The following is a 27,585-nucleotide window of genomic DNA, read 5'->3' as shown; positions in this document are numbered from 1 at the left end:
GCATGGTGGCTTCTGATGACAACGATAACATACAGCTCTACAATGTTTCAAATGTGCATGCTTGTTTTCATATTTCTTATGACAACTTTCGCAATAATAACTACAGCTAAAACATGCTGTCAAGCTTTCAATGACGTTGTAATGGTTATCTATGAAGAGTAAGTTTAAAGGTGTTCTTTCATTATCACTTTGTGGTGCTTCAAACATAACATCACTTTCTGAAAAGCCCCTATACACTGTAATTTTATAATCCTTTAAATATTCCTGAAATTTTCGAATTTCAGGAATTCCACCACCAAGACTGAGATCTACATCAGCAGATTCACCCAGTTATTCTGCTTCTTTTTCAATTATATATTTATATTGATTTACACATCTTCTGTATTCGGCTTAATATATTCTATTGTATTTTTTTAATCGAATGGCAACGACGATTGCATGTGCTAAACACCTTGTACCTTTCTTCTTAATTGTAACAATACCACGTTTTGCCTTTACGTATTCGTCGGTATTCATAATATGTTGTTTCAATATACCTTGTCCTCTCGGCATGAGTACATGATGAAAATTTACGATGCAATCTTTATTTATAAGAAAAACTGCATTACTTTGCAGTACTTTCTCATAACTTGTCCATAGAATTTCTGCTGAGAGATTTCTTGCTTCTCTGAACGATAATGAAAAAGCGCGATGTCCTTCTCTTTCATTTGTGATTGTTATTCCTACGTAATCATGTTGGTCCACATTACGTAGCAGATAATCTATTAAAGCCCGTAGACTTGTTTCAATTGCAGTAAAAGGATCTTCACCTGCACGCACGGGGGCTAGGCGGGATCTTAACATTGTACCCTCCATATTGTATCTTCTGTATTGTCTTCTGCGTTCTTCTATTATATGAAATCTATTGTTTTCATCATTACGTCTGTTATTTCCAAATCCTGCTTGCACATTTGAGTTTCGTTCTGATGCAAATACGGATAGCGACTCGTCCATTCTTTTTTCTATTTCGTCTAAATCGATTTCTATTTCTGTATGTTCTGTATTAGCCTCAGCTAATATTTCCATAATTGATGGATATATTACTTCTTGCTGATCTTCTTCTTCTTTTTCAGGATTGGGAAATAAATTGGTAATCCATTTTTCTAGCTCAGTTTCGTAGAACTCATCTTCTTCTGTCTTCTTCTTCTCTTCCTCATTGTAAGTCTCTCCTATTATTTGGGAGAACGTTAGATTTAGCAATTCTGCTTCTTCTTCTTTTCTTCTTTCTTCGACGTTTTCTTCTTCTTTTGCTCCTTCTTTTGTAACCATTTTTTAATTTGGACAATACGTTCGGAAGCTTCCTCTTCTTCTTCTTCTGTTATCATTCTATTACCTGCACTTTCCAATATTTCTAATAGTTGTTCTTCATATACTTCTTTTTCTTCTGCAATTTGAATTTCACTAGCTGCATCCCTTTCTTCTTCTATTTCTTCGGTATTGATGATCATCTCTTCTTTTTTTCTTCTTCTTCTTCTATGAGTTCTTCCTCCTTTTGTGTACCTTTCTTCATTTCTTAGTCTTCTTCCTTCCTTTCATGATGATCCTATTCTTCTTCTATTGCGATTACGCCATCTATTTCTCTTAGAAGAACTTGCCTCTCTAAATTTACTTCGATCACCTCTTCTTCTTCTTCTATGTCTTTAATAAATGCGGTAATCTCTTTTAATAACTATTGCGTACACTTGTTTTCCATTTTTACTCCCCGGATGTATATACGTAATGCAAAACAAAAATTTTCCAATATGTATATGTAAATAGTGGATATATAAGTATTATTTCAAATAGAATATAAATAAAAGCGCTCTAAGAGAATATATGAATAAATAAAAAGGGCTATATATAAGTTATTAACTATGGAATAATAATATCGGTAAGGATAAGGAAAGTCTGATACACTTATCTTTATTTGTATTCAACCTAAAGTAAAAAAAAAAAAGAAATGAACTGGTTACTTATAACCATATTCCAAGAGAAATGTAAAAACTGTATATACACATAAATTTCAATTCATTATACGGAAAAAGCAGATATTTCAAGGGAAAAAATAGCATACTTTTAAGTAGTTAAAATGAATTGTAACTTTTTTTCGTATTCCACGGGAGTGAAACAAATGTATGTTCACAGCTTGCTTCAAGTGTATTGTCTAGTGTATAAACGTTCTGTACGTGAATTTTATAATTATTCTTTCAGCGACCACGAAAACTATGTATTTGACACTAATATCGACCGTTTTACAACGTAAGGAGCATACATGTGGGACGTTAAACTGAAATATCTCTCTCTCTCTCTCTCTCTTTTAACATGGTATTATGTCTGAATGATTACGACACTAGTATCGATCATTTTAAATTATTTTTACGTGTCTCGATATCAACCCTGGAGACCCCCCAACTTCAACCCCTTCTTAGATGGTGTACTAACGAGTTCAAGGTATCATCATTGAACACAGAGGCCCCGAAAATTATGTATTTGACACTAATAACGTTCATTTTAAATTATTTTATGTGTCTCGATATCAACCCTGGAGACCCTCCAACTTTAACCCCTTAGATGATGTGTTATCAGTTCAGAGTATCATCATTCAACCCAGCGACCCCGAAAACTATGTACTTGACACTAATAAAGTTCATTTTAAATTATTTTTACGTGTGTCGATATCAACCCAGGAGACCCCCCAACTTTTACCCCCTTAGATGATGTGTTATTGACTTCAGAGTATCATCATTGAACACAGCAACCCCAAAAACTATGTATTTGACACTAATATTGTTCATTTTAAATTATTTTTACGTGTCTCGATATCAACCCTGGAGACCCCCCAAACTTTAACCCCCTTAGATGTTGTGTTATTCAGTTCAGAGTATCGTCATTGTACACAGCGACCCCGAAAACTATGTGTTTGACACTAATAACGTTCATTTTGAATTTTTTTACGTGTCTCGATATCAACCCTGGAGACCCCCAACTTTAATCCCCCTTAGATGATGTGTTATTGAGTTCAAAGTATCATCATTGAACACAACGACCCCGAAAACTATCTATTTGACTTTAATAACGTTCATTTTATATTTTTACGTGTCTCGATATCAACCCTGGAGACCCCCAATTTAACCCCCCTTAGATGATGTATTATTGAGTTCAGAGTATCATCATTGAACAAAGCGACCCCGAAAACTATGTATTTGACACTAATATCGTTCATTTTAAATTATTTTTACGTGTCCCGATATCAACCCTGGAGACCCCCCAAATTTAATCCCCGTAGATGATGTGTTATTGAGTTCAGAGTATCATCATTAAACACAGCGACCCTGCATGAGTGTTGTGGTTTGACCTCTCTCTCTCTCTCTCTCTCTCTCTCTCTCTCTCTCGTTTTTAGGATTTCGGTTGTTTGGTTAGCATGGGTCCCGGGTTGAACTCCCAAAAACGCCATGTTTTTGTCTAATACCATGACCAAATTTTGATGGCTCCCTTTTTTTTGGCTCCCTTGTCTGACTCTCCATTGCATGGGTGTCCCAGGTTCAAAATCCTGTTTCCGACAAGTGAACTTTGTTGTGGACAAACGCCGTGTACGTTGAAGGTCATAGGATCAAAATCCTGTTCCAATCAATTTAACTCTGTGGGGGGAACAAACACCGTGTACGTGAATTTTCTCCCACTATCTCCTTTCCAACATTTCATTCATTTCTCATTATCACCGTCTCCATTAGCATAACCGACATAACTGTGGGACGCATAACTCAAAGATTTCCAACCGTGGAACGTCAAACTTAAAGATTTCTAATTAACTTTGTTGGCATAATCGTAGGACGTAAAACTCAAAGATTTCATTTCATTGTTCAAAGGTTTCATTTACAGACACAAAGACAGACAGGTATGCATGATATTATCAAAATTAAAACACCAAGTCTACAGACATTTCTTGCGTCAGCTGATAAGAGTGGGACTTAAAACTCAGATTTAATTTCATTGTTTCTCTCGATCGATCTTAGCTCGGGGGTTTGGGGGTGACGGTAGTTCACTGATAAAGCGTTCACCTATGATGTATGGGGTCACAGGTTCAAAATCCTGTTCCCATCAAGTGAACTTTGTGGTGCACAAACACCGTATACATGAAAGGTCGCAGGTTCAAAATCCTGTTCCAATTAAATGAACTTTCTGGTGGACAAACACCGTGTACGTGAATTTCCTTCCACTTTCTCCGTTCCAACATTTCATTCATTTCTCATCATCACCGTCTCCATTAGCATAACCGACATAACTGTGGGACGTATAACTCAAAGATTTCCAACCGTGGAACGTCAAACTCAAAGATTTCTCATTAACTTTGTTGGCATAATCGTAGGACGTAAAACTCAAAGATTTCATTTCATTGTTCAAAGGTTTCATTTACAGACACAAAGACAGACAGGTATGCATGATATTATCAAAATTAAAACACCAAGTCTACAGACATTTCTTGCGTCAGCTGATATCTAATTGCAATGCGAGTCAGAAAACATTCAAGAATTCCATCTTATTATTTTCTCAGAAATCAACGTACAGCGAAAAGAAGCATCATACAAACTCGCTTATATGTATGTGTTGACCTAACATATTGTTTATTCTTTCAGGAATAATCATAGACCGTAATATTTTTAATAATATATTTTTTTACTTACCTATTTTAATAAAAAACGTCTTATGATAACACTTATTCAGAGCTCTAGTCATCCAACGGATCTACCACGCACAAAGACACACACACACTCACTATTACAAATATGAAGTGAAGAGAATCTACACACACACGTTTACACTGAATCACAAATGTTCTCTGTATACAAACTCTCACACACACACACGTGTTTGCTTTACAAAAAACATGTCATAACAAGTTCGATCATGCCTACCATAATCGAAGACATATCTCGTTACGATTTCAATACATAAGATAATATCTTTGACATCAAGACTTGGGAAAGTCATGCTACATTTTGTTTATACAGGTATCTATATGGGAGTGTATTTCAATTCTAAATTTCGTTGACGTAGTTTTTGTGCAATTTCAGGTCACGGCTTTAACATAAGCAGCATATTTATTTGGCATAAACTGATCTTTAATTTCTCTACATAAGTGATTTTAATTACTTGTCATAACATACATCATCATGTGAATATCCATATAACACATTTCACATCCTACGTTTTAAAACAGTATGATATGCTATGAGAAGCTTCCGCTATTAGAATATGCTCAATGAGTGGAATCCATTCGCAGGAGGTCTGGGGGGAGGAGTGTAAGGGTATGTGTTTCGTTATGAGACTCATATATTGTTTCTTATCCCACGTTTAAAAAAATCGTGAAATACAATATTTACCTTAGCAACTAAGTCCATTTCTTGAGAAGCTTTGATCATTTGAATATCACGTCTTCGGTTCATAATCTACAGACACTTTGTGGGAATAGGACCAAGGGGCTAAGCAACACGATTTTGCATGGGTATGTGTTTCGTTATGAGACTCATATATTGTTTCTAATCCCACGTTTTTTTTAAAAAAATCATGAAATATGATATTTACCTTAGCAACTAAGACCAATTTCATACAATCTGCTGAGAAGCTTCGATCATTTGAATATCATGCTTTCAGTTCATAACCTACAGACATTTCGGGGGGAATAGGATTAAGCGGCTAAATCGCTTATGCTCTTTGGCTTTCCATGAGGTGTAGGGGGTGACGGGGGTATTGATCCCTGCTCCCTACCGACGCTAAAATCAATACGTGAATTTTTTTATGCAAGGATTAATTCAACTCTAAACAACAGCGGGTTCTAACAAACCAACACAAAATTTCCCACGGGCTTCTGTGGTAGCCGTAAAAGGCTATGAACATAACAACTAAAGGCTTGTCGAAACTTGACTCCGACATATTCGGCTTTCCAGGAGGAGCAGGGGGTGGCGGAGTTCAAATAACTAAACAATATAAGATGAGGAGACGAAAAAGGGCATGTTTTATCTTGTTTTTACATCTGGTAGGCGTCCAAGAGTATACTTCCTTATTCTAGCATAGCAACATACTGGTTTAGGCCAGTTTAGGGCCAAAATTAAGCCAAAATTTTCCCACGCTTATGAACCCCCTATGTAGTATGACTAGCAGAATGAATGACAGGGAAATCGTTGATATGGTACATGGAGGGAACAGAAGACGTTTTCAAAGTAATAGTAATACTGTCACGTTTATTATTGTTCATTTTCGAGTTATATATTTCACACCAGCCTATAAAGTAATTTAAGTTTTCCTTTAAAGAAATTCTGTCAGGGAGACACGATATTTTCCTATATATATTACAATCGTCAGCGAAAAGCAGAAGGCCACTAGGTTGGGCTGATAATTGCGTGTAGAGATCATCCATCAACAAGACAAATAGCAGAGACATCGCTAAGGCAACCCTGAGATCACAGTTTAAGGGTTAGATGTCGCCCCTGAAAGAACAACTCTCCGTTTACGGTCCTTCAAGTAGCTGGTTATTAAAGAGATGTACATTCAAACTATTGAAGCGTTTATGAAGAAGACGAATGTAACTGACATAATGAAATACCTCGGAGAGAACATAGTAGATAACATGTAATTGAGTATTGTTATTCACACATTTGACTGCAATAGGAAAGAAATGTACTTAAGTTTGTGAGACTTGAGCTACTCGGTAGAAAACTGTGCTGAGAATTGAGGATGTAAGGTGAGGTGAAATTAGGTAGCCTCTCTTTGATTAGTTTTTCGCAGGTAATTGACATTACAGAAAGAAGAGATATTGGCCTATAGGAGGATACATTATATTTAAGTCCTGTTTATAAAATGGAATCTGTTGAATAAGATAGATATACCAACCGTAATAACTGAAGTGATGTATGTGGAGATAACGATTGCAAGAGAGCCCGGTTTGGTAGAGAGGATGGATAAGGTGTCCAAACAGATGGGGCGAAGAGGAAAAAATGGATTGTAGAGGGAAGGGAAGTAAATGTTTTGCAGAAGTAATTATTGAAGAGTGTTCTGGATAATCTGTGTTATGTATAATCAGTGCATATGCTTTGGTTCCTTGAATAATTAAGAGTATTTAGAATGTGTCAGTAGATAACGGTATCATTAAATTTATGTTAAATATAATTTACTATGTTCTCGTTTCTCTAATAAGTTTGTCTCCATATACAGAAACGAGGTACGTCACTTCTGGGGAAATAAAGAATAACGTTATAATTAATAAAATATCAAAATCGTGAAAAGCTCTTTTAGCAATGCACCAATATAGTAGTAGGGGCCGCGTATATTTCTCCGATTTAGCAAATACTCTGTGACGCTATAGGTCAAAGATGAATGCATGCGAAACGGGGTCAATTGTTTAGGAGTACACTGAAACACCCCTCTACGTTTGGAAGGCATATCTTGGTGCACCTCCTATTTTTGCAACGGGTATATATTTACACTCCTTTAGATTTTCAAAATTGCAAAATCTACAAATTTGGTATGATAGTTCCACTGTAACTTTTGAGGTCAATCTCGTTTCCTTTGATGAGTAAGACGTTGCCAAAATTAGGAAGACTACGTGTTCTGTTGTTCAACTAATTCATGCCTTCTGTAAGTCTGTAACGGTTAGAGATATAATCTCTATTTCCGTAGTTTAAAAAAATATTTTGAGAGTCTTGATAATTTAGTTTAGTGTCCTACCCTGTAGTGTTTTATCAACTGTGGAGAGGAAGCTGAGTGTCGTCACTCCGTATGCTTAGCAGTCAGCGCCAACTGTAATTTTTGGAATTACTCGTTCTACGTTTGAAAGCTCGGGGTTGGTCTGAATATAATAGTTCGGAATGGGATAGGTGCAAAATCGCTTAAAAGTGAAGTCAACATCGGCAGAAAATTGTCTTTTTAATTTTCGATGTTTGAGATTTCCAAGTATAACTAATCGTGAAGTTATTTCAAGAATTGTTATATAGAGCAATTCATTGTATGAAAGATAATATATATATATATATATATATATATATATATATATATATATATATATATATATATATATAATTGATATTGTAGTTATATCTATATATCTTCTTATTGTGAAGTGTGTTTGAGTAAAAAAGGAAAAGGATATCTACTTAAATTACATGATTCTTGATCATTTTGATTGTGATCAACATGTGATACTCGGTCATTTAAGGTGGTTAATTTCATGGTTGATTTTTGGAAGATCTCCAATTATAAAATTTATACAGTAAATTGGTAAGTTCTTTATATATATATATATCCTAGTTAATGTTAATATTTTTATCTAATTTGAAGTTTGTTGTAATTCAATTTCTAGTAGTTGTATCGAAAATTCACTTGCTTACATTTTGTACTCAACTCTATTTGACCATATATAAAGTATATAGTATGAATCACTTACTTTTTATTACATAATTAATTCCTATTTAGACCTTACTTAGCGCATTTGTATTTGGCATTTTAACTTTAGATGAGAAATTATTTACTTTTTGGATATGATATAAATTCACGTCATTTATGGAATAATAATAATAAAAACAATTATTCTTCTCGATTTAGTTGAACTAGATTCATATTCTGAACAATTATCATTGTTCCCCCTTCTTTTTCCCCCTGGATAACTTGCCTCACCTCCTAAATTTGAGAGCAGTACATTCGCCCAGCCTGTTAAATTAAATAAAGCAGTATTGGATCCTCGTTTCTAATCTGGAATTTTACGTGGTCTATATTGCTCCCTTACATGGCTAAAAATTGCTGAAATAAAAGCGTATTAGTTACCAGTCTTCCCCATTAAGTGTTATAATTCCATTACTTAGGGTCCAGATCATTTTCACTTGTGAAACCGCCTGGACAGATGTAACGCGGCTTACCCGTAACTTTTCTCGCCACTGGCAGCAGTTGTTAGAACTGGTTCAGGCCTTTATACACGAAATTGTGAGTAAATGATTCACTAAACAGTTCTCTATTCTAAGATGAATCTGTAAGATGAATCAATATTGCTGTGTACGTAACGTATTATTTCATATATACTGTATGTTTACAGAAATAAAAGCAATGGACACCCTTGAGTCAGGAGATGCTTGAAAGGAGCTGAAAATATCAGATCTAGAACAACTGTTGGAAATAAGTATGTAAGTCATTAGAGACCTTCTGCAATTAGAGACCTTCTCATTTCAACATTTTTTTTCTCTATGGGCAGAAGAAGATCTTGCTTGTCTCACTAACTATGAATAGGAAATGAAATTGAAATATTTGAAAAAGTTTAAACCTGGAGGACATTTGAACTCAGGTTACCTAAATAGCAGCTAAATACACTAACCACTTTCGTACAACATCAGTTCATCTTCCACCATAACTTTTAGCTAGCTATAATAGTTCCATTTAAGACTATAGAGACGATACTAATCCTCGTACGAGAAGACGTTCCTTGTTAGTGTTAAATGATTTACTCCAAATTTCCTTCTTTATCTCAAAAACAAATTATATATCTCATGAAATGATCACCAACTTGAAGCAATTTCATCGTTTCTAACAATGGAGGGACTCGGGTTGCAGAGACTGTTGCAGAAACTCGGGTTCGAATCCCGTCGTGGATGTTATTGCTTTAGGAAGATACTGCTTACGTAATATGGATTGTAGTTATTATCGTATTATTATTATTATTATTATTATTATTATTATTATTATTATTATTATTATTATTATTATTGAAAAGTTCAGATTGGTTACACATTTTATATTTGACTACGATTCTAATTGGATTTCCAGTCTTTTTGTTGAAGAATGAATGCACCTCATTGTAAGGGTTAAAAGAAGGGAAATGTAATGTTGCTGTTTAGTCCCTTATTAGTTGCAAACCTCATCTAGCGTGGATATTACTTTTCGCCTTTGTATATCTGCGTAAAATATTTCCCGTTCCAGGAAATAATAACACGGACAACACATGAATCAGAAAATCCATCAAAGTAGATGAGAATATCAAATCCAGAATAGCTGTACAGAAGACATTGCCTAAGTTGCCTACATTGATAACTTCCCGAATTCTCCAATTTCCAACATATTTTTTTTTCTCTTGGAAGGAGACGATGATGATTGTCACAATGAGCATGCATTGAAATTGAATTTCAAACATTTGTAAAAGTTTGAGCCTCGTGAGATTTGAAACCGAATCCGCCGAATAGAATTTCAATGTGCTGACCACTTACTTACCACGCAACCTTCCTCCGGAACAATTATCTGCTTATAAGCGTTGCATACAGGGAGTTTGGAAACAACACCAACAATTTTTGGGAGGTGAATCTGGAAAACAAAATAGACCAAAAAGTTTAGACCAGCCTGGAAACACAAACTACTCTTATAGGCTCCTGAAAACATGAAAAATTGAATTTTCTAAATTTTATATCTCCAAAATAATGGGCCCTACTGCAGTCGGGTCAGGAATTTACATGTATGTGCCGTATCAAAATATTAATATTTCAGAATCCGGCGGCACTTCTGCAACATTTTACAGAGATAGCTTGCGAGTACTTCAAATTATATGTTCGTAGCCAAATTCCTAATATAAAAATAGTTGCATGAGTACCTAAGGATTCTGAAACATCCTAATTGATGTATTTTGGATAGCGTACATATAACTTCCTAAGTGAAGTCTTGACACGACTACGATTGGTCCCTTACTTTTGGAGCTATGAACCTTCAATAATCATTCTTTTCATGTTTTCGACAGCCTATAACTCCAAAAAGAAACATTTTTCACCCAGGCTGGTTTATTCTTATTGTCTTATTTTGGTGTGAGGAATCACTTCCCAAACGTTTCGCTGTTTAATACCATACACAAGATATTAATGCTCTAAAAAGGAGACGTTATTTATGTAAGTATGATTGATTTGCTAATTTACTCTAGATTTCGTTCTTACGAGGGAACCTATCCAAGTGCAACTCTGACTTCGAATCGAGACTATGACCGTTGGATACCTTGTCCCAAAGGAACATACCACTAAAAGGGATACATCCTCGATCGCAACCGTTTAGAAGATATAAGCGTGAAAAGTTAGAAATTGAACTCCATATTATACATTACAAAGTAAGATTCCGGGTCAGATTTTTCGGAAACGGTCGGGTAAGGAAACATAGCGAATACATATCAAATTCGTGTGGTGAGCCTAGCACCTTTTGAAAGAAATATTTGGGTCCCCGGGGCTCTTGCAGGGTCCCAGGAAGGGTCGAACTCAAAATTTGCAAATGGAACCGGGTGTCGAGTAGCATATTGTATGAAAGCTATTGTTGAGTAAAAGAAAAAAGAACAAATCTCAACTCTCTACGACAACCCAAGTTGTACAATAATATGTAATTTTTTTTCTGTGAAAATCTTCTAAGTTGATCAAAAGTGTATCCAATCAAAACGTTTGTGATATCTAAATTGTTTACTCTTTTAAGTTGTATCATCTCTGCGCAGTCATTTGTTACTCTCTTACAGAAGTCCATGGACAACAACCTCAAAATTCACTGAAATTTCTCAATCGACTTGAAACAAAATGCTCAAAACAAATATAGTAATAGCTGTAGACTGAAGTGAATACATCAGAAAAACAAACGAATCAAGATTTTTTGGGGTGGAGTTACATTTCGTAATGTTCTTAGAAATGTTAATTTCAAATATCAGTAAAATAAAGGTTTCAGTTGTTTAATCCTCAGCTATACATTATTGTTCATCATTAACATTATTTGAAGCTCTTTACTAATTAAAAACAATCAATATAAATAGATTAGAATGCAATAATATACGTATTATATCCTTAATTATTATTAAAACATTTCTTTATATTAAATTGAAATTTTGACAATGTTTAGTACGAATTTATTTCTGTTAGCTCTCTAAAATCCATATGCATTGTTTGGAAAATTATTACATGTTTATTAACCCACTTATCCTCAAACTATAATACGTTATTCAAAATGAAGAAGTATTTGCGATACTCGTGATGCTTTGGAGGTGAAATCATGTTGATAGACTCAATAGTCCCTTACTTTAGTAGTTTAACTGCGTACTCAATATCATTTATTGGAGCTCAAAATTAGGAAATATATTCCAATTTAAATAATACTTGAAATATTCTAACTTAATCTACATATTTTGTTCCACTCATTTCGTAATACTATGTCTATCACAAGGTGAAGGCGAAGTATGTTAATAAAGAAGTTTCACTTCTCATAATCTAGATTATAATAACCAAAGACGGTAATTGCTGACAAAGAATAGAAAGTTCACCTTAAGTTGGATCACCCTGTTGATAATTTTGAAGTGCATGAATAAGTGTAATTTTCTTGATTATACAACAGGAAGAAAAGGCCAAATGTGGTCTAATATCTTATAGTATTCGCTATTTGCTAGTTTGCACATACGTTTGGAAAATAAATTTACAAATGGGTATCTTAATATCAGAAGCAAACAGAAAATTAAAACCAACAACTAGCAACAAACGTTGTATACAAATTTATTCTATACTGCTGACCACTAAAATTGCAACACAGTGACAGAAAAGAGGTAGATATGCGAAACTTGGCAAATAGAGTTTTACTAATAAAAGAATACTAAGACTGTCCATGGCTTTGTATTGATTATTTTAACAAAAGAAACACAGACCAAAGCTTAAAACCAGCTTTATTCAAATTATAATTTGGAATGGTTTCGAATATCTAACATATCCTCATTCAGACACTAACGAAAATAAGTGAAAATCTTTATATTTATAAATACAAATTATAGTTTAAAATAATGTGGGTTTTAACCTTTGGTCAGTGTTTCTTTGGTTATAAGAGAAGAAAATGATTACACTTACAGGCCGATACTATGGCATTTGAAATGCATATCACGGTTGCCGATCATCCTGAAACTAATAGTGTTCAAAGAAGTCCAGAACCATAACAACATGGCGAGGGATGGAGAGAATGAGCACATCAATGTTTGTTGAGGTATGACATTCCAAATGGCCTCCACACATTACGTTGAGAAATCCTGTGTTGAACCACCGTGGCACACCAGACATACTCAATCGGAGAGAGACCAGCCGAACGTGCCGACTACGGAAGCAGCGGTACGTGGTTAGTTTTTAGATATCCGAGGACATTAGTTCCATCATGCTATCGCTCGATAACCTGTTGAAAAGTGACGTTTGCAGATCATGGATTATGGGGCAGCAGCAGTCGTAATCACCTTTGTGATGTACCCTTGGCTGTTCAATGTTCCTCAAATGCGTACAAGACGCGAACGAACTCCTAAGCCGACGGCACACCATACCATGATACCCAATGAGGAACATGTGTGATGATGCATGATGCAGGTGTCCTGAACCCTAGTGTCACAGTCCCGTCAGAAACTAATACGTTCATCGTGATGTAGACAGAAACATGTTTCATCGGAGAAAAGTACGGTATTCCATTCTTCACGCCATCCATCACTAAGTTCGCACCACGCCTGGCGCGATCGCCTATATTGTAGCAACAGAAGAATCCATATCAATGTATTGCAAGAAAAGATCCCGCTTCACCAAACAACGCAGCATGGTTCTGGGAGACACTGGACATTGAAAATCACCTCTAGTTTCTACAGCCGCCGACTTGCTGTGCCCTTACGGTCTGTTAGTAGCATGCATACCAGGCATCTCTCCTAGCGGCACGTCCTAGCTTGCGAACGTAAGGAACCTATACGTCGTTCTACTGTGCCTTTCTGTACCAACTGGTTTCAGACACGTATCACTGTAGATGCATTCCGTTCTACTGTAGCAACGATCTCTAGGTACGATAAACCACAACGGTATGCAAACATTAGGTCCCCATCAAACTGAGAAACATGTTGAAAGCACTGCCCTATTCAGCCAAGAGCAGTGCTCACTGCTTTTTATACACTAACAACACAATCTAATTGTTTCCTTCTACAATCATCCTGCTACACATGGTCTTCGGATAACTAATTCTGGGTGTTGCAATTTTAATGGCGAGTAGTTTAATTAGAGTAATTGGTTAATGCAATGCTAGCAATTAGTTTTTAAAAAAACTGGTTAAAATAACACAAAAAATACAATTTCAAAACTAAGGATACAATATAACAAAAATGTCCATCACAATATTAAGAAATGATTATTATGAACAATACTGATAATCTTAATATATTATTGATAATATGATTTTCTTCAATTTTCAGTTGTTATTTTAATATATTTACATGTTCATATTATATGTTAATGAATTACATTTTAATTCTAGCAAAGCAAACGTAAAACTAATATATGATATGGCACTGGTGAAAGTGTACCCACTAATTAAATATAATCAGTTTGTGAGTCCTGTGGAAATGGTGAATATAGTAAGACCTACTCCGGGTATGTATGATGATTTTCTGTATTCATTTTATACTGTGTCGATGAAAACTATTAAAATTGAATTCACTGATTTTGCATAAACACCAATCATTTGTCATGAAAACGACTGATGGCCCATCTTAAAATTGTGAATTGTATTACCCGTGACTTAAAATTATTCCGCAATAGCCTGTATATTAAGCAAACGACTTGAAAAAATATTAGAATACATTGTGTTAAGATTATTAAATGCAATAATGGAGAACATTAAAAAAGCAACGCTGCGAGGGAAATCTTTCGTTAATAAGGTATAATTACATCTAAATTCTCTTATTCGGTGGCCAAACTAGAGGCCGCGGTGGTTCAGTGGTAGAGCGTTCACCTCTGATGCTTGTGGTTCCGGGTTCAATCCCTGCTCCCGCCAAGTAAACTTTGTGGTGGACAAACAGCGTGTGCGTGAGTTTTCTCGGGTTTCTTCAATTTTCTTCATTCCACTATTTTATTTATCTCTCATAATCACCATCTCCTTTAGCCTAGCCAGCTTAACCGTGGAACGTAAAACTCAAAGATTTCATTTCATTTCATTTTTCGGTGGCCAAACTATGTGAAGCAAGTACTTATACAGTTCACCCAACAATTTGACATTTTGTGTCTAGCACGTTTATAACATTTTACCCTACTGATGGCAATAATGTTATTTTTTTTTTTTGGAACGAACCAGTTTATTCGTTTATGAATTGTGCTGGCCGTCGTAAGAGAGCCGACGACCTGCTTAAGGGATTTTGGTGGTGGTACACGGAAAATAATCACTAATACACATAACTAGAACTTCGTGTAAGGTGGGAGTTTGCTAAGAATTACCGCGGTTCAGAATCTTCTACCTGTCTAATAGTTGGGAGAATTTGATTATTAGCTGTGTTATAGTATCTGTAGTCGTATATGTCTTAGATATAACGTTCAAGATTGAAACAGGGGAATGTGACACACACTTGCATGTCTGTATCTTACAGATGTTAGATTTGACTTTGCCTTTGTAGTATTTCATTCTATTCAGAATATATTACATTTGATTGTATTTATACCTCAACTTTCCGTGTTTGTATAAGAGGTAATCCATTTATTTAATTTCAAATATTTAACCCGTAGATACACTTCTTAAAAAATCACCATTATTACATTTCCAGGGTCATTTTGACCCACATATATTTAACAAGGAAACAGACTGAAAGCATATATTTTTTTACGTTTTCTTTTGTAGTAGTGGTGTGCAGTGTAGTATTTTTGCGATTGATTACTGTTTATGCATGCCACTAATCAGTCTCAATGGTTAGGTTGCCTTAAGGTAGCTCGCACACAATCAGTAGTTTAAAGTTTGTGTTTCAGTCGGACAAAGTGGTTCGAATTGCATGTGAAGCTACATGTCTTATAAATTATTACATGCAATTGTACAAAACTAATCGAGTAAATATTGCATGGAATATAATGCAAAGAACGTTTGCTTTACCTTTCTGAAAAAAAAAACAATGTGCTTATATATTATACTAAAGTCAGAGTTTTATTGCTTTGAATTTAAACATAATTTTTATAACAATTGTGCTGGCTAATGTTGTCCAAATCTCAACTAAAAATATGTACTAAATTTGTTCTTTCTTTGAATACACTTGTACTATGTTCCTTGTACTTCGTTCAAAATGTTCCTTGTACTTTCTTTGATACAATGTTACACACAGTCTTCGCACAAGGAAATGGTATGTGATGAGCAAATATAGGTTTACTTGTGGCAACGATAGCAACATGCTGAATCTTTTCTGTCCGTAGAATATGAGCAAACGGAACATCTTTTTCTCTTTGGCTCTCCAACAGTCGTTCGTTGTTGTTTTTGACACATGTTGATTCCACACTTTATCAATGCGTCTGCTACAGTTCTTCACAAATTCAGAATACAAGCTCGCCTTTCCATAAGAGGTTTCATCATTTCCTCTGCAAGTTCCTTCAGAATCAGCCTGCGACGATCCGTGAGACTCGGTTTAAAATCTGGACATGTAGATGTCTACAAAATGTAAGCATTTACAACGCCTACATCCAACATATTGAAAAATAATTGCAATGGCCAACATTTTGTTTGTCTTTTGGCTGTGTACGTTCTCCCTAGCTCGTCCAGTAAGTCAACACCACCTTTTGTATCATTATAAAATGTAATTGTTTCAGGTTCTCTCTTATTCCTTTTCTGGTCAATACTAGCGTCGTGGTGCATTGAAAAAGGAAGAACTCTTTTATTCTTCTTTGGAACTAAGCTCACCATTGTCACTTCAGAGAGAAACACAAATGTAGCCGAATGTTAACACGAGACTTGCCAGCAATCATAGTGGGAGGAACTTCCCTTCTGTGTTTACGTATCGTTCCAATTAATGTAATATTTTTATCCAACAATTGTTTAGCGAGATGTAAGCTTGCAAAATATTTATCGATGGTTATATTTCGACCAGGATGTCCATTCAAAATAGCACTTATTTCATGACAATACTTGCGGGCAGATTAGTGTTTGTAGGCCACCCAGGTGCCTTACCAGTATACACTATGCCCTTGTACGCATAACCAGATTCCGAGTCACAAATCCAAAATACTTTTATCCCATATTTCTTTGGTTTTGCGGCATATATTGAATAAAACCGCACCTACCTTTGTAAGATACTACCTGTTCATCGACGATAAGAAATATGCTCGGCACCATAACTCTTGTACAGTTTTATACAAATATATTCCATACATAACTAATAGGTGCAAGACGATCAATCTTACTTCTCACAGCCCTTGTACGTTTGTCATCAAATCGAATCATTCGGAGAATGTTCAGGAAACGGCTTATACTCATAGTGGCTCTAAAACTGGAATTTGATAGAGAATCTAAAAATAGTTCTTTCACAGGTACATCCCAACTCTTTTGAACACCAGCAGGTAATAATACATCTAAAAAGCGGCCAGTTCTGTGGTATCTACTTCTTTCCAAGCTATGAACTTTTATTATGCAACCCGTTTACCTTCTAAATTAGTACAAAGGCGAAATTCTTCCAGAAGGTTAAGGCTAAGGAAATAGTCAAGTGCACTTTCCGGTGCAGTCACAGTAACATGGTTAGCAGGACTGGGATTATTTCTTACAACATTATAGGCACGAGTCTTGGAACATTTAGGGGGAAACTTGCTCCAAACAGTATCGTCCTTACAAATATAATGTATATCCGATTGAGATGGCATACGGTTTACAAGGCGATTGGCAAGCGGAATGTCTTCTTTGCTATCACTTCCATTATGATATTCATCACTCGAGTCTGCCGTGAAAGAATCCGAAGGAGACATTGTCATAGTTTCAAGTTCAGATTCGTCATCTTCACTTGCTTCTACAAGCAGCTCATCCAATATTTCTTCTTCTGTCAAAGCATTCATTATGGATTTATGTATGAAATTCGAGCAGTGAACCACAAGAAACTCTACATCTAAAACAAATATGGAAGCACAGTGTAAAAAGCAATATCATTTTCTTCTTCTTCTTCTTCGTTTTCTTTTTCTTTTATAAAGATTCGATTACTTATTTTCACTTCAGTGGAACCATGATAATCAATTTTCATTTATCAATGACTTTTTTGTTTTCCATAGTAAGGAGAAAGACTTCAAAAAGTGTAAGGGTCAATGTAACCCACAAAGTGTAAGAAAGTGGTGTTTGTTAAATATCACGTAACAGAGAAACATTTGTAACACAAAAATATTATTTCATACCAGCAATTATAAGCACAAATAATGATATGAGAACCCATAAAAGAACAAATGTAGAAAAGGTGTATAAGGCACAGAAAAAATCAATTGAATTACTCGCAGGGTCAATTTGATCCTAGAAGTGTGTCTAAGGTTTAAATTCAAACACGACTTCGGATAATAATTTATTATGAATTCTCGTACATGAACCTATAACACATAATCTTGAGTTATCTGGTTTCAATCTGGTTAACTTAGCTCTCTTTCTTATGTGAAGAACGTAAGAAGTTATATTATTTAAAATGTTGCGCGATCGTTAAATAATTTCAACTCTTTGTCTAATTATACAGTAAGTTCAAGTTATTCTGTAATACTTCGAAATGGTGTGACGAACTAGATTATTCATTTGTTAAAAAGAAAAGAAGACATATTAAAATAGTGATAATCTAAGTAGAATACTTATTTATTTTTTTGTGATGAAAGTTATCAGGATATTCATGTTCATTAACTAGCTGGTTTTGTTAAAACAACATCACCTAATTACCTTTATATTCATGTGTTATAACTCTGGAGCTTTTGTCGTACTTAAGAGAAAGGATTTTAATGCACACGCCAAGCAGGTGATGTTACACTTTAATATTGTTTGAATTTCTATGCATTATTACATTTCTTATGTCCGAGTGATAAATGTTATTCATGCTATCCAATACCGGTTTGATGATATTCGTTGGGAACAAATATAAGGTTTCTCCGACAATTAATTCATATACATCATTTTATGACGCAAGTATCCATTGCATAAATTCCTTCTGTGGATACACAGTGCACCAAGTCGACGTTGATTGTTAGCTTCTGAAAAGTCAGGACGCGCAATAGAGTGACTTCTATAAGGAAGCGCCGTTCTTGATGCGACGGAGTAATTCTTGGAACAGAGATATTGTATCAAATTTTCCTCAAACTTGACAATGCAGGAGACTACCTTTCTGGATAATCAAAGAAATGTTCAGTTAATACATTAAGAATAACAATAGGTTCGTCAGTACAAGATGTTCAGATAAGAGCAAGAAACTGGATTCAAAAGCCCGTTTTGTTGAATCATTATCGCCAAAAGCCTGCAATTTCGCGTGGTAAAAACACTATTCAACAAATGCGTGAGTTACTGAACTACGAACAAAATGAAAGTGTTTGGTTGTATTGTCCCACACTAAACATTTTGAATAGATTATATTCAAAGGATTACGACCAAAACGTTTACGAAGAACGTCTTACTTTAGTTCTTGCTTACGATCAGAAAACCAATTGAGTACTTACATGCGAAGAATTTCTACAGCATTTCAAAAATTTTCTATTTCTTGACAATGAAATATGTATCTCGGAATATTTAACTCTGCTATGTATATAAGAACGTAGGACCATGAGGCAAATGGCGCAGACATCTCACCAAACTAAACACGAGTAAACAACTCAAGAATCAAAGAAATGTTCATTATCCCTTTTTAGAAAAACGTGATTCATTTCTAATTTCTACTGGCGGGGAGGAAAATGTTTTATGTTGATGATATTTAAGAACTTAAAACATCAATTAAGTGTGTCATGACCGAATTCGTGTAAACTTCAAGGTGACAACGCTTGAAGACTTTGCCGTGCATGACTACCTGGCCCATGGCCGAGTTACATCACCTCTGCATACAGCTGTATTACATGTCTTGGCTCTGTGAGAGTTGTTCCTTTCTACGAGGGTAAAAAGAAGGCTAATTATAACCTCATTTTGACTCCATTGACAATATCAAAACAAACTCGGCGATGCCTTTAAATCACATTTTCGTTGAGTACTTCCAGGGTACAGACAACGAATACATTGATAACACAAAGTACATTGATACAGAAGAGTAATGAAGAAGTTCGTGTACTAATCTGATTGAAGACACCAGAAAAAGCATTCTGATGCATTCTGTATGTAATACCCTTCATATTCTTAAAGACAAACAAACCATTTGCTGAGTAAAATACTATATTTACATCCAAAAACTACATACGAGTGATAGTTTCTTAATGTAAATATTTTATTTTGGTAAGCAAATAGATGGTTTTAGTTTCATTGTATACAAAGGAAGCCTCTACTTATGGAAAATATTCTCTGTATATTGAAAAATGTATACTTCGTTTAACCACAATTTTAAGATCTCTGCTAGATTAGAGTGATTTCATAAATGCATGACTAAGTAGCCTTTGCCTTTTGAGAATATATTTATAAATTTAGGGTAGTCAGAATCATACACTTTACTGTTTAAAATATTTCAGTGAAACCGTATGCTAGGCTGAAATTAATAAATGATTATCTGTTGGGGTATTAAGTTAACATTTCTTTTCAAGTATTTGACGAATAGTAATATCAATACTTGAAAGACTTCGTCTGAATTCGCAGCGACAGCGCCAATTAATTCGACTTGAATATAGAGTCTGTCTTGGGAACAGCATATTTGAGAGGATTTTGTAGAACGTTCACGATATATATATATATATATATATATATATATATATATATATATATATATATATATATATATATATATGTTGAAATCTGTTTGATCTAATTTATTTTGAATATGAATAACATTTAGTGTGTGTATTTAACTATTGCTTAAGGGCAACAAAATAGTGTTAGTGGCCAGTTACAGTGTTGTGTACATAATTATCTAACATACTTAAATATATGTCCCTTAATTATGAAGAAGACACCACACAGCATACTTATGCAAAATGTTAGTTATTGCTTTCCTACAATAGAATATAGCACTCTTTCCTGTTTTAGTGTAGATGTTGGAGCACGTAAAAAGACTTCCGTAACAAATTCTGGTCAATCAATTGCACCGTAATTTATATAGGAACAAATCGAAAATTTATCTGTTTCTTCGAATGTTAGGAACCTGAAATTCCTTACTAAGTTTTCATAGGGCATACGTTTCGTACAAATTTATTTTCTTGTTTGCATGCATTTCTTTTAAATACGTTAAACTGTATATGGAATCAGAGTATTTAGTGACATTTGGTGTCCAAACAGAATATTATTATTCTAATATTAACTTCGCCTACAAGAATAAAACCTTATTAGTGCTAATTATTTGTGGAGATCATATCCTATCGTATAACTTAAATCTATGTTTTATATACCAAATACTCGTTCTTGTGTCAATGCTTTCAGCAAAAGTTATTTTGATATCAAAAATAACTCCTGGGTCTTTGATACGATTTTGTGTAGATAAGAAAGTAAAACGTACTCTATAGGTAAAGTTAATTTGATTGCATTAATTGGATTGGATCCTATGAAAGATACTGATTTACATCTGGACACATTAAGCACTAATTTATAATAGTTATACCAAAATTAAACTCTCTGTACATCCTGTTGAAATTTTACGCAATCATCCTTGGAACATATTTCGGAATATATTTTGAAACTTCGGCAAAGAAAGAAATTAAAAATTTTTAGTACACAAAGCAATAGCATCAATAACAAGAAAGGACAACATGGGACCAAGATTAGATCTTTTAGGGCACCCGATAAATTATTGAACCTTTCAGTAAAAAAATTGTTGTATGAAACATTATTTTAGGTCATGCCAGCATGTTACAAGATACTCATTGCTTGTTTCGAAAAAATTCAGAGAGGCTATTTCAGGAAGACATGATGACTAACTACGTCAAATGCCTCAATAAAATCTGAATAAATAATATATACTTGACCCCCCATATCTAATTGCGTAGCTATAAAATTGGCTTCAATTGATAGGTGTGTCGAGATAGATCTATTGCACAAGGAACCATGCCCATAAGTGAGAGAACAAGTTTTATATTATTGAAAACTTCGCGCATATAATATTCTTTCAAGAATTTGGCAAAGTGCAACAGAATAACTATTGGCCTGTAGTTTCCCTCTCTCTATTTTTCTCTTTCGTACAGATGCTTGTAATGGAGAAACTAAGATTTATTTTCACTTTTTGTGAAAGTATTCGATGTAGCAGAAAGATAAAATATAGTTTGCAGATGGTATTTAAACATATAAAGCTGCCTAGATCTACGAGTGGCGGGATTCGGTATTTTCCACGGAACGCTGCTGGTTGATAGAATGTGGGGGCGCCATTTTAAGGTAAGATTAATTACCACAAGCTTGGCTCAGGTCGTATGGACGATGATGGGATGGTTAGTGAAATTAAGAAAATTGGTGGAAACCGGAGAACTCCGAGATTACCAACGCAGGAGAGTCAAATAAGATTAATATAGTCATATTTCCAACATTTCCTAATTTGTATTCACTGGATTTAGTTCAATAAATTTGCACTTTATCAGGCCAAAGCTATTTTTTTGCATTATTTCCTTCGATTATACCTTTTGCCAGTTCGATAATATTTGCACCTAGCCTCGATGGTGGGCTTGCGTCTATCAAGGATACCAGGGGCTATACGGGAGATAACTTTGCTATCAAAAGGCTTCAGATTTCGAACAGGTCTTTAGGGGAGCAGCCAGACGAAGTGGTAGAGGCCAGATTATTGACAACGGCAAAGCTAAGATGTGGAAAAAAACAAGCAGAGACAGGACTGTTTTGCTGCAAGGTGGAAGAACGTGAGAAACCATCACGCTTAGTCAGTTTCTAGAAAATAAAATGGAAAGAAAAATTAAGATAATATAACATTAGGGAATACGACACTACTGATTCACAGAGGGTCGTCCGAGAGAGTGTAGGGAAACAAAGCAGGGCCTCCTTGGTCGTCATCAAACAAAACCACTGCAGAATAGTAACCTGGCATGTCCGATAATTGTTACAGTGCGGAAAACTAGAAAACCTGAAGATAGAAATGTCACGTATGAAGACCTTGAGAATCACAGCAAAATTATATGGCCTGATGTAGTAGAGATATGGGCAGAGACTTCAGAATGATTTACTGAGGAGCTAGAAACAGTAGAGTAGGGGTCAGTTTTGTCTTGAGTAAGAAGGTAGGAGAAAAAGGTATAGGCAGGTGGAATTCGAGGGTCATTAAGAAAGGAATGGCTCATTTCTTTTAATGGAAAGATTTTGAGGTACATAAATAAAAAAAACATAGCTAAACAGAGCAATATTTCAGCTACAGACTGTTTTCCACATTGTTACCACAATTCGTTATGCACTTTTTCGAACAATGAACCAGAGCCTGCATGCCGAGCTTGTCAAAATCGGTACCATGTGAGACTAACAACTCCCTTATAGCTTTTATAACAGCTTCCGAGTCTTGAAAATGTTCGCCATGTAGGCCACCTTTCAGAAGCCCAAATGTATGGACATTTGAAGAAGCCAAATTCGGACTGTACGGGGGATGTAATAAGACAGTCCAACCAAATTCTAGAATGAGTTGCGTGGTCGCTAAAGTGGTATAGACCTTTCATTATCATGTTGCAAGTAAACGTTGGTCTTCTTCTCTGGTCTTACCTCGAAATTCGAGATTTTAGCTTAGTCAGTGTCGTCTTCTAGCGTCCTGAATTCATAGTTTCCCCAGGCTCCAGGACATCCATAATATTCACATCCTGGATATCCCAGAATATTGTGCACATCAATTTGCAGCTCTGTGACTTGAATTTCGTCTTTGAGCAAGAATTCACATGTCGCCATTACGTGGATTGTCTTTTGGATTCTGTCTTTTCGATTAGTGATGACATTACGTCCCATCCCCAATGAGTCCAAAAAATGGCCACGTTCAGGTTCATATTGGTCCATCAGGTCCTGACAAATTCCTATTCGTTGAGCTTTGTGATATTGTGTAAGCATCTCGGCACTCATGTCGAACAGACTTTCAAACAACCATTATATTGAGCATTCTTTCCAAGGCATTGCATCCGACATTCAGGTTTGTACACAATCCTCTGTTCGTTATTCGCGATCAAGAGGGATGAGTTGAACTTGGCGCTGTTCACTGTGAAGAATGACAGCTGTGCAGGGTCGACCGGGCCGTGGCCTGTCATGTACACCCTTTTCACTACCTTGAAAATGCCGTACCCATCGCTTTCCATTGTTCGCGTCTTTTGTATCATCTCCATAATCATTTATCTAACTCCGATAGATTTCAATCGGAGCAGTTCCTTCCGCATTCGATTACACATCGTTGTTTAACATACGTCCACATCAGGCTCCAATTTGTAAGATTCCTATGCTGGCGTCAACTACCGCTGAACAAGGGGATCAGCTGCAAATAAAAGAGGAAGACTCAAGCATTAGCACTTCAACAATGAAATATTTCACGTACATACAAAGTCGACACAAAAAAAAGCAGGCAAAATATAATGCAAAGACCCTCGTATATTTTGGTTTGATTTAGTTTAACGTCCAGTGATTATGCCTGATACGTTAAAGAAGACTTGGAATTAATGATTATAGTTGAATTTGAACCACTTTTTTCAACTGTACCCCCAACGGGAATCAAACTAGGGACAACACAAAACGAATTCAAGCATGCAAGTAACCAGACCAACCGGGGTTCTAGCTGGAGATACAATGCAAAGATATTAATGTTGAAAATAGTAACAGCTCCGAAGAATATGGCGATGCTCCAAGTATAAATGCCTAAATTAAGCTACACAAATGATAAAGTAAAAGAAACCTGAGTAAATAGGAGAAGTATTGATGAAAGCTAAAGACCAGGGCAATCTAATCATCATGGGAGACTAGAACGCAGTAGTTGGCGAAGGTAACGAAGAGATTATAACTGAAAATTTTAGCCTAGGAGAAAGAAATGCAGTTGAGAACAGTAAGAGGTACCCAGGTGCAGACGTTGACTCAAACTATAATTTATTTTTACTGAAGAGCGAACTCCGACTAACGAAGAAAAGAGTGGTAGCACCAAAGAAAAGATGGAATAACATCTAGCTAAGGAGAGATCAAACCATGAAAAGGGAATTTCCAAATGCGACAGACAAAGAGACTTCTACTGTAGCCTTAGTAGGTGATGACATCGACTCGAGATGGGAAGCCATGAAAAGAGGGATTATATGAGCTGCCGGCGAGCACACACGAAAGGAAACGAACAAGAATTCAGTATAAGCCCTGGATAACAGCAGAAATATTGGAAATAATGGAGTAAAGAAGACAGTTCAAGATAACAAACAAAGAAGAAACAAAAATACAAAGGGCAGATATAAATCAACAAGGAAGTATAGAAGGCCAGAGAAAACTTCAGAAACAAGTTCTGCAAAAAAATTGAAGAAAATGTAGTCAAAGGAAACAGAGAAATGGCCAATAGGAAAGTTAGAAAACAGTTCAGTGGCAAAATGAAACGTACAGACATCATTATAAATAAGGACGGGACAACGCCAATAGAAGAGTAGCAGATAACAAGAAAATGTGAGGAATATATTGAAAATATCTACAAAGGAGACAGAGTAAACGAGAAAGAGGTGGAGAAGGAAAAAGACGTAGATGAAATGAATTAGGAGATTCAATTTTGTAGTGCGAATTTAAAATTTTTTTGTAGAAAATCCAAATGGTAAAGCCTTAGGAACAGTTCAAATACCAGCGAAAGTGATTAACAATCTCTGAATAGCAACAAAGCAGAAACTATTTAATATTACTAATGAAATGAACATCTTGGGAGAAATATCAAGGTACTTCGAGAATAGCATATTGGTTCATATTCCGAAGAAAAAGGGTGCACGAAGATGCGAAGCACAGAGAAAGTTAAATTTACTTGCCCTACATCAAAATTACTGTGCAAATTATCGCAATGCGAATGGTAAAGGAATCCAAAGAACGGCTATCGGATGACCCGTTGTGATTCAGGACAGAGACGAGGACAAGGGAAATAATACTGAGTCTAAGATTCATCATGGAACAGCACATCAGAATATACAAACCAATTTTAATAGCATTTGTAAACACAGGAAAAGATTTTGACAACATACCTCGTAATATCATGTTCATAGCTTTGTAGACAATAGATTACAGAGACAGAAGAATAGTATACCAACTTCATAGGAACCAAAGAGCTGTTATAGGAAGAGATCAGATGAAAGCAAGAATAAGTAAAGCTATAGGTCAAGGATGTGAACTTTCACCTCTCCTGTTCATCGTATATACAGACAACGCTACCAACAAATTCTTTGATAAAAACGACAAAGGTGTAAAAGTAAATGATCAGAATTTCAGCATAATAAGGTTTGCAGATGACAGACCACTGGTAGCAGAAAACGAAAAGAACTTGTAGGAATCACTTTCGAACGACAAACTGGAGAAAACATGCAAATAAGTATAAATAAAAAGAAAACTAAAGTAGTAAAGTGTAAAAGAGCAGGACAAGGACAAAAGTATTGCAAGATAGAGATAGAAAAAATCGAAAACATTAAGGCGTTCCCCTATTTATGAAGTCCAATAAACGAGGACGGAAGAAGTGAGAAAAAAGTAAGTTCAGTAATAGTGCAGACGAAGCAAGCATTCAATTCGGAAAGAGGTCTGCTAGCGTCAAGCAATGTATCGTTGGACGTTCGAGAAAGCGATTTAATAAGGCTCTGGTATGGAGCATGGCGCATTACGCATCAGAGACGTGGACATAAAAAAATGAAATATCCCAGCTGGAAGCATTTGAAATGTGGTGTTGGTGAAAAATTTAGTGCATATCATAGGCTGAAAGGAAAAGAAAGGAAGACGTACTAAAGGAAGGTGATGAAGGACGAGAAAATATAATAAAATAATAAGATGAAGGCAATAAGAAAAAGAAGAAACAGCATGCTTAGCCATCATTTCGGTACCCCCAATGGATGACCATGTAAATGGAGGGGAATATCGAGGGAAAACCAGGAAGACAATACAAAGGATATAATATCTAGATGTAGTTACGATGAAGAGACCATACGAAAGTATGGAACAGCTCTCCCAAAAGGGAGAAAAGTTTTAACAATTCCATATTGCCCACCAAGCTATGGTTGAGGTGAGAAAGATGTCTTTTGTCGATTTCTTTCGAGGAAAAACTTGACAATTTGGTTTTCAGTATAACGAATATTTTATTTTCTAAACAAACTAGTTTTAATAGGAGAACCGAGGATTCTGAATTAAAGTTCTAATGAATAACATAAATAGTTAATATGAGTAAAACATAAATTTTGCATAATCTATCGGTATGTGTTTCAAGCAAACGAAAACAATAACTTCTACACTGTACTTTTAATACTTCTCACTTTGTAACTTTTGGATACGCTTCATGTGAAAACAAATTTCAGTAAAAGTTATAACTAACTAACAAACTAACTAACTCTATGGCCTATGGAACCCGTAGGTTCAGTGCCGCGTTCACAAAAGCTCTCCACTGACTTCTATCCTTAGCTAATTGCATCCAGTTTCTACTTTGTATTCCTATCTCTGTGAGATCCATCTTAATATTATCCTCCCATCTGCGCCTAAGTCGTCCTAATG

At 35.4% G+C, this 27,585-nt stretch overlaps 1 protein-coding gene across 1 annotated transcript in view; it reads left to right on the top strand.

Annotated features, from left to right (window-relative positions):
- The window catches only part of LOC145665842 (fibrinolytic enzyme, isozyme C-like), a 110,931-nt gene that overhangs the window by 41,434 nt on the left and 41,912 nt on the right, over nucleotides 1-27,585 (top strand). The window contains exon 5 of the mRNA XM_081732960.1: nucleotides 14,317-14,432. Coding sequence (XP_081589086.1) covers nucleotides 14,317-14,432 — 116 coding nt within the window. The remainder of the gene's footprint in view (nucleotides 1-14,316; nucleotides 14,433-27,585) is intronic.

The sequence above is a fragment of the Thermobia domestica genome, chromosome 1, assembly GCF_964235325.1.
Source record: "Thermobia domestica chromosome 1, izTheDome1.hap1.1, whole genome shotgun sequence".
Taxonomy (NCBI): domain Eukaryota; kingdom Metazoa; phylum Arthropoda; class Insecta; order Zygentoma; family Lepismatidae; genus Thermobia; species Thermobia domestica.
Note: the sequence above shows the minus strand (reverse complement) of the source record. Positions and strands in the feature narration are given on the sequence as shown.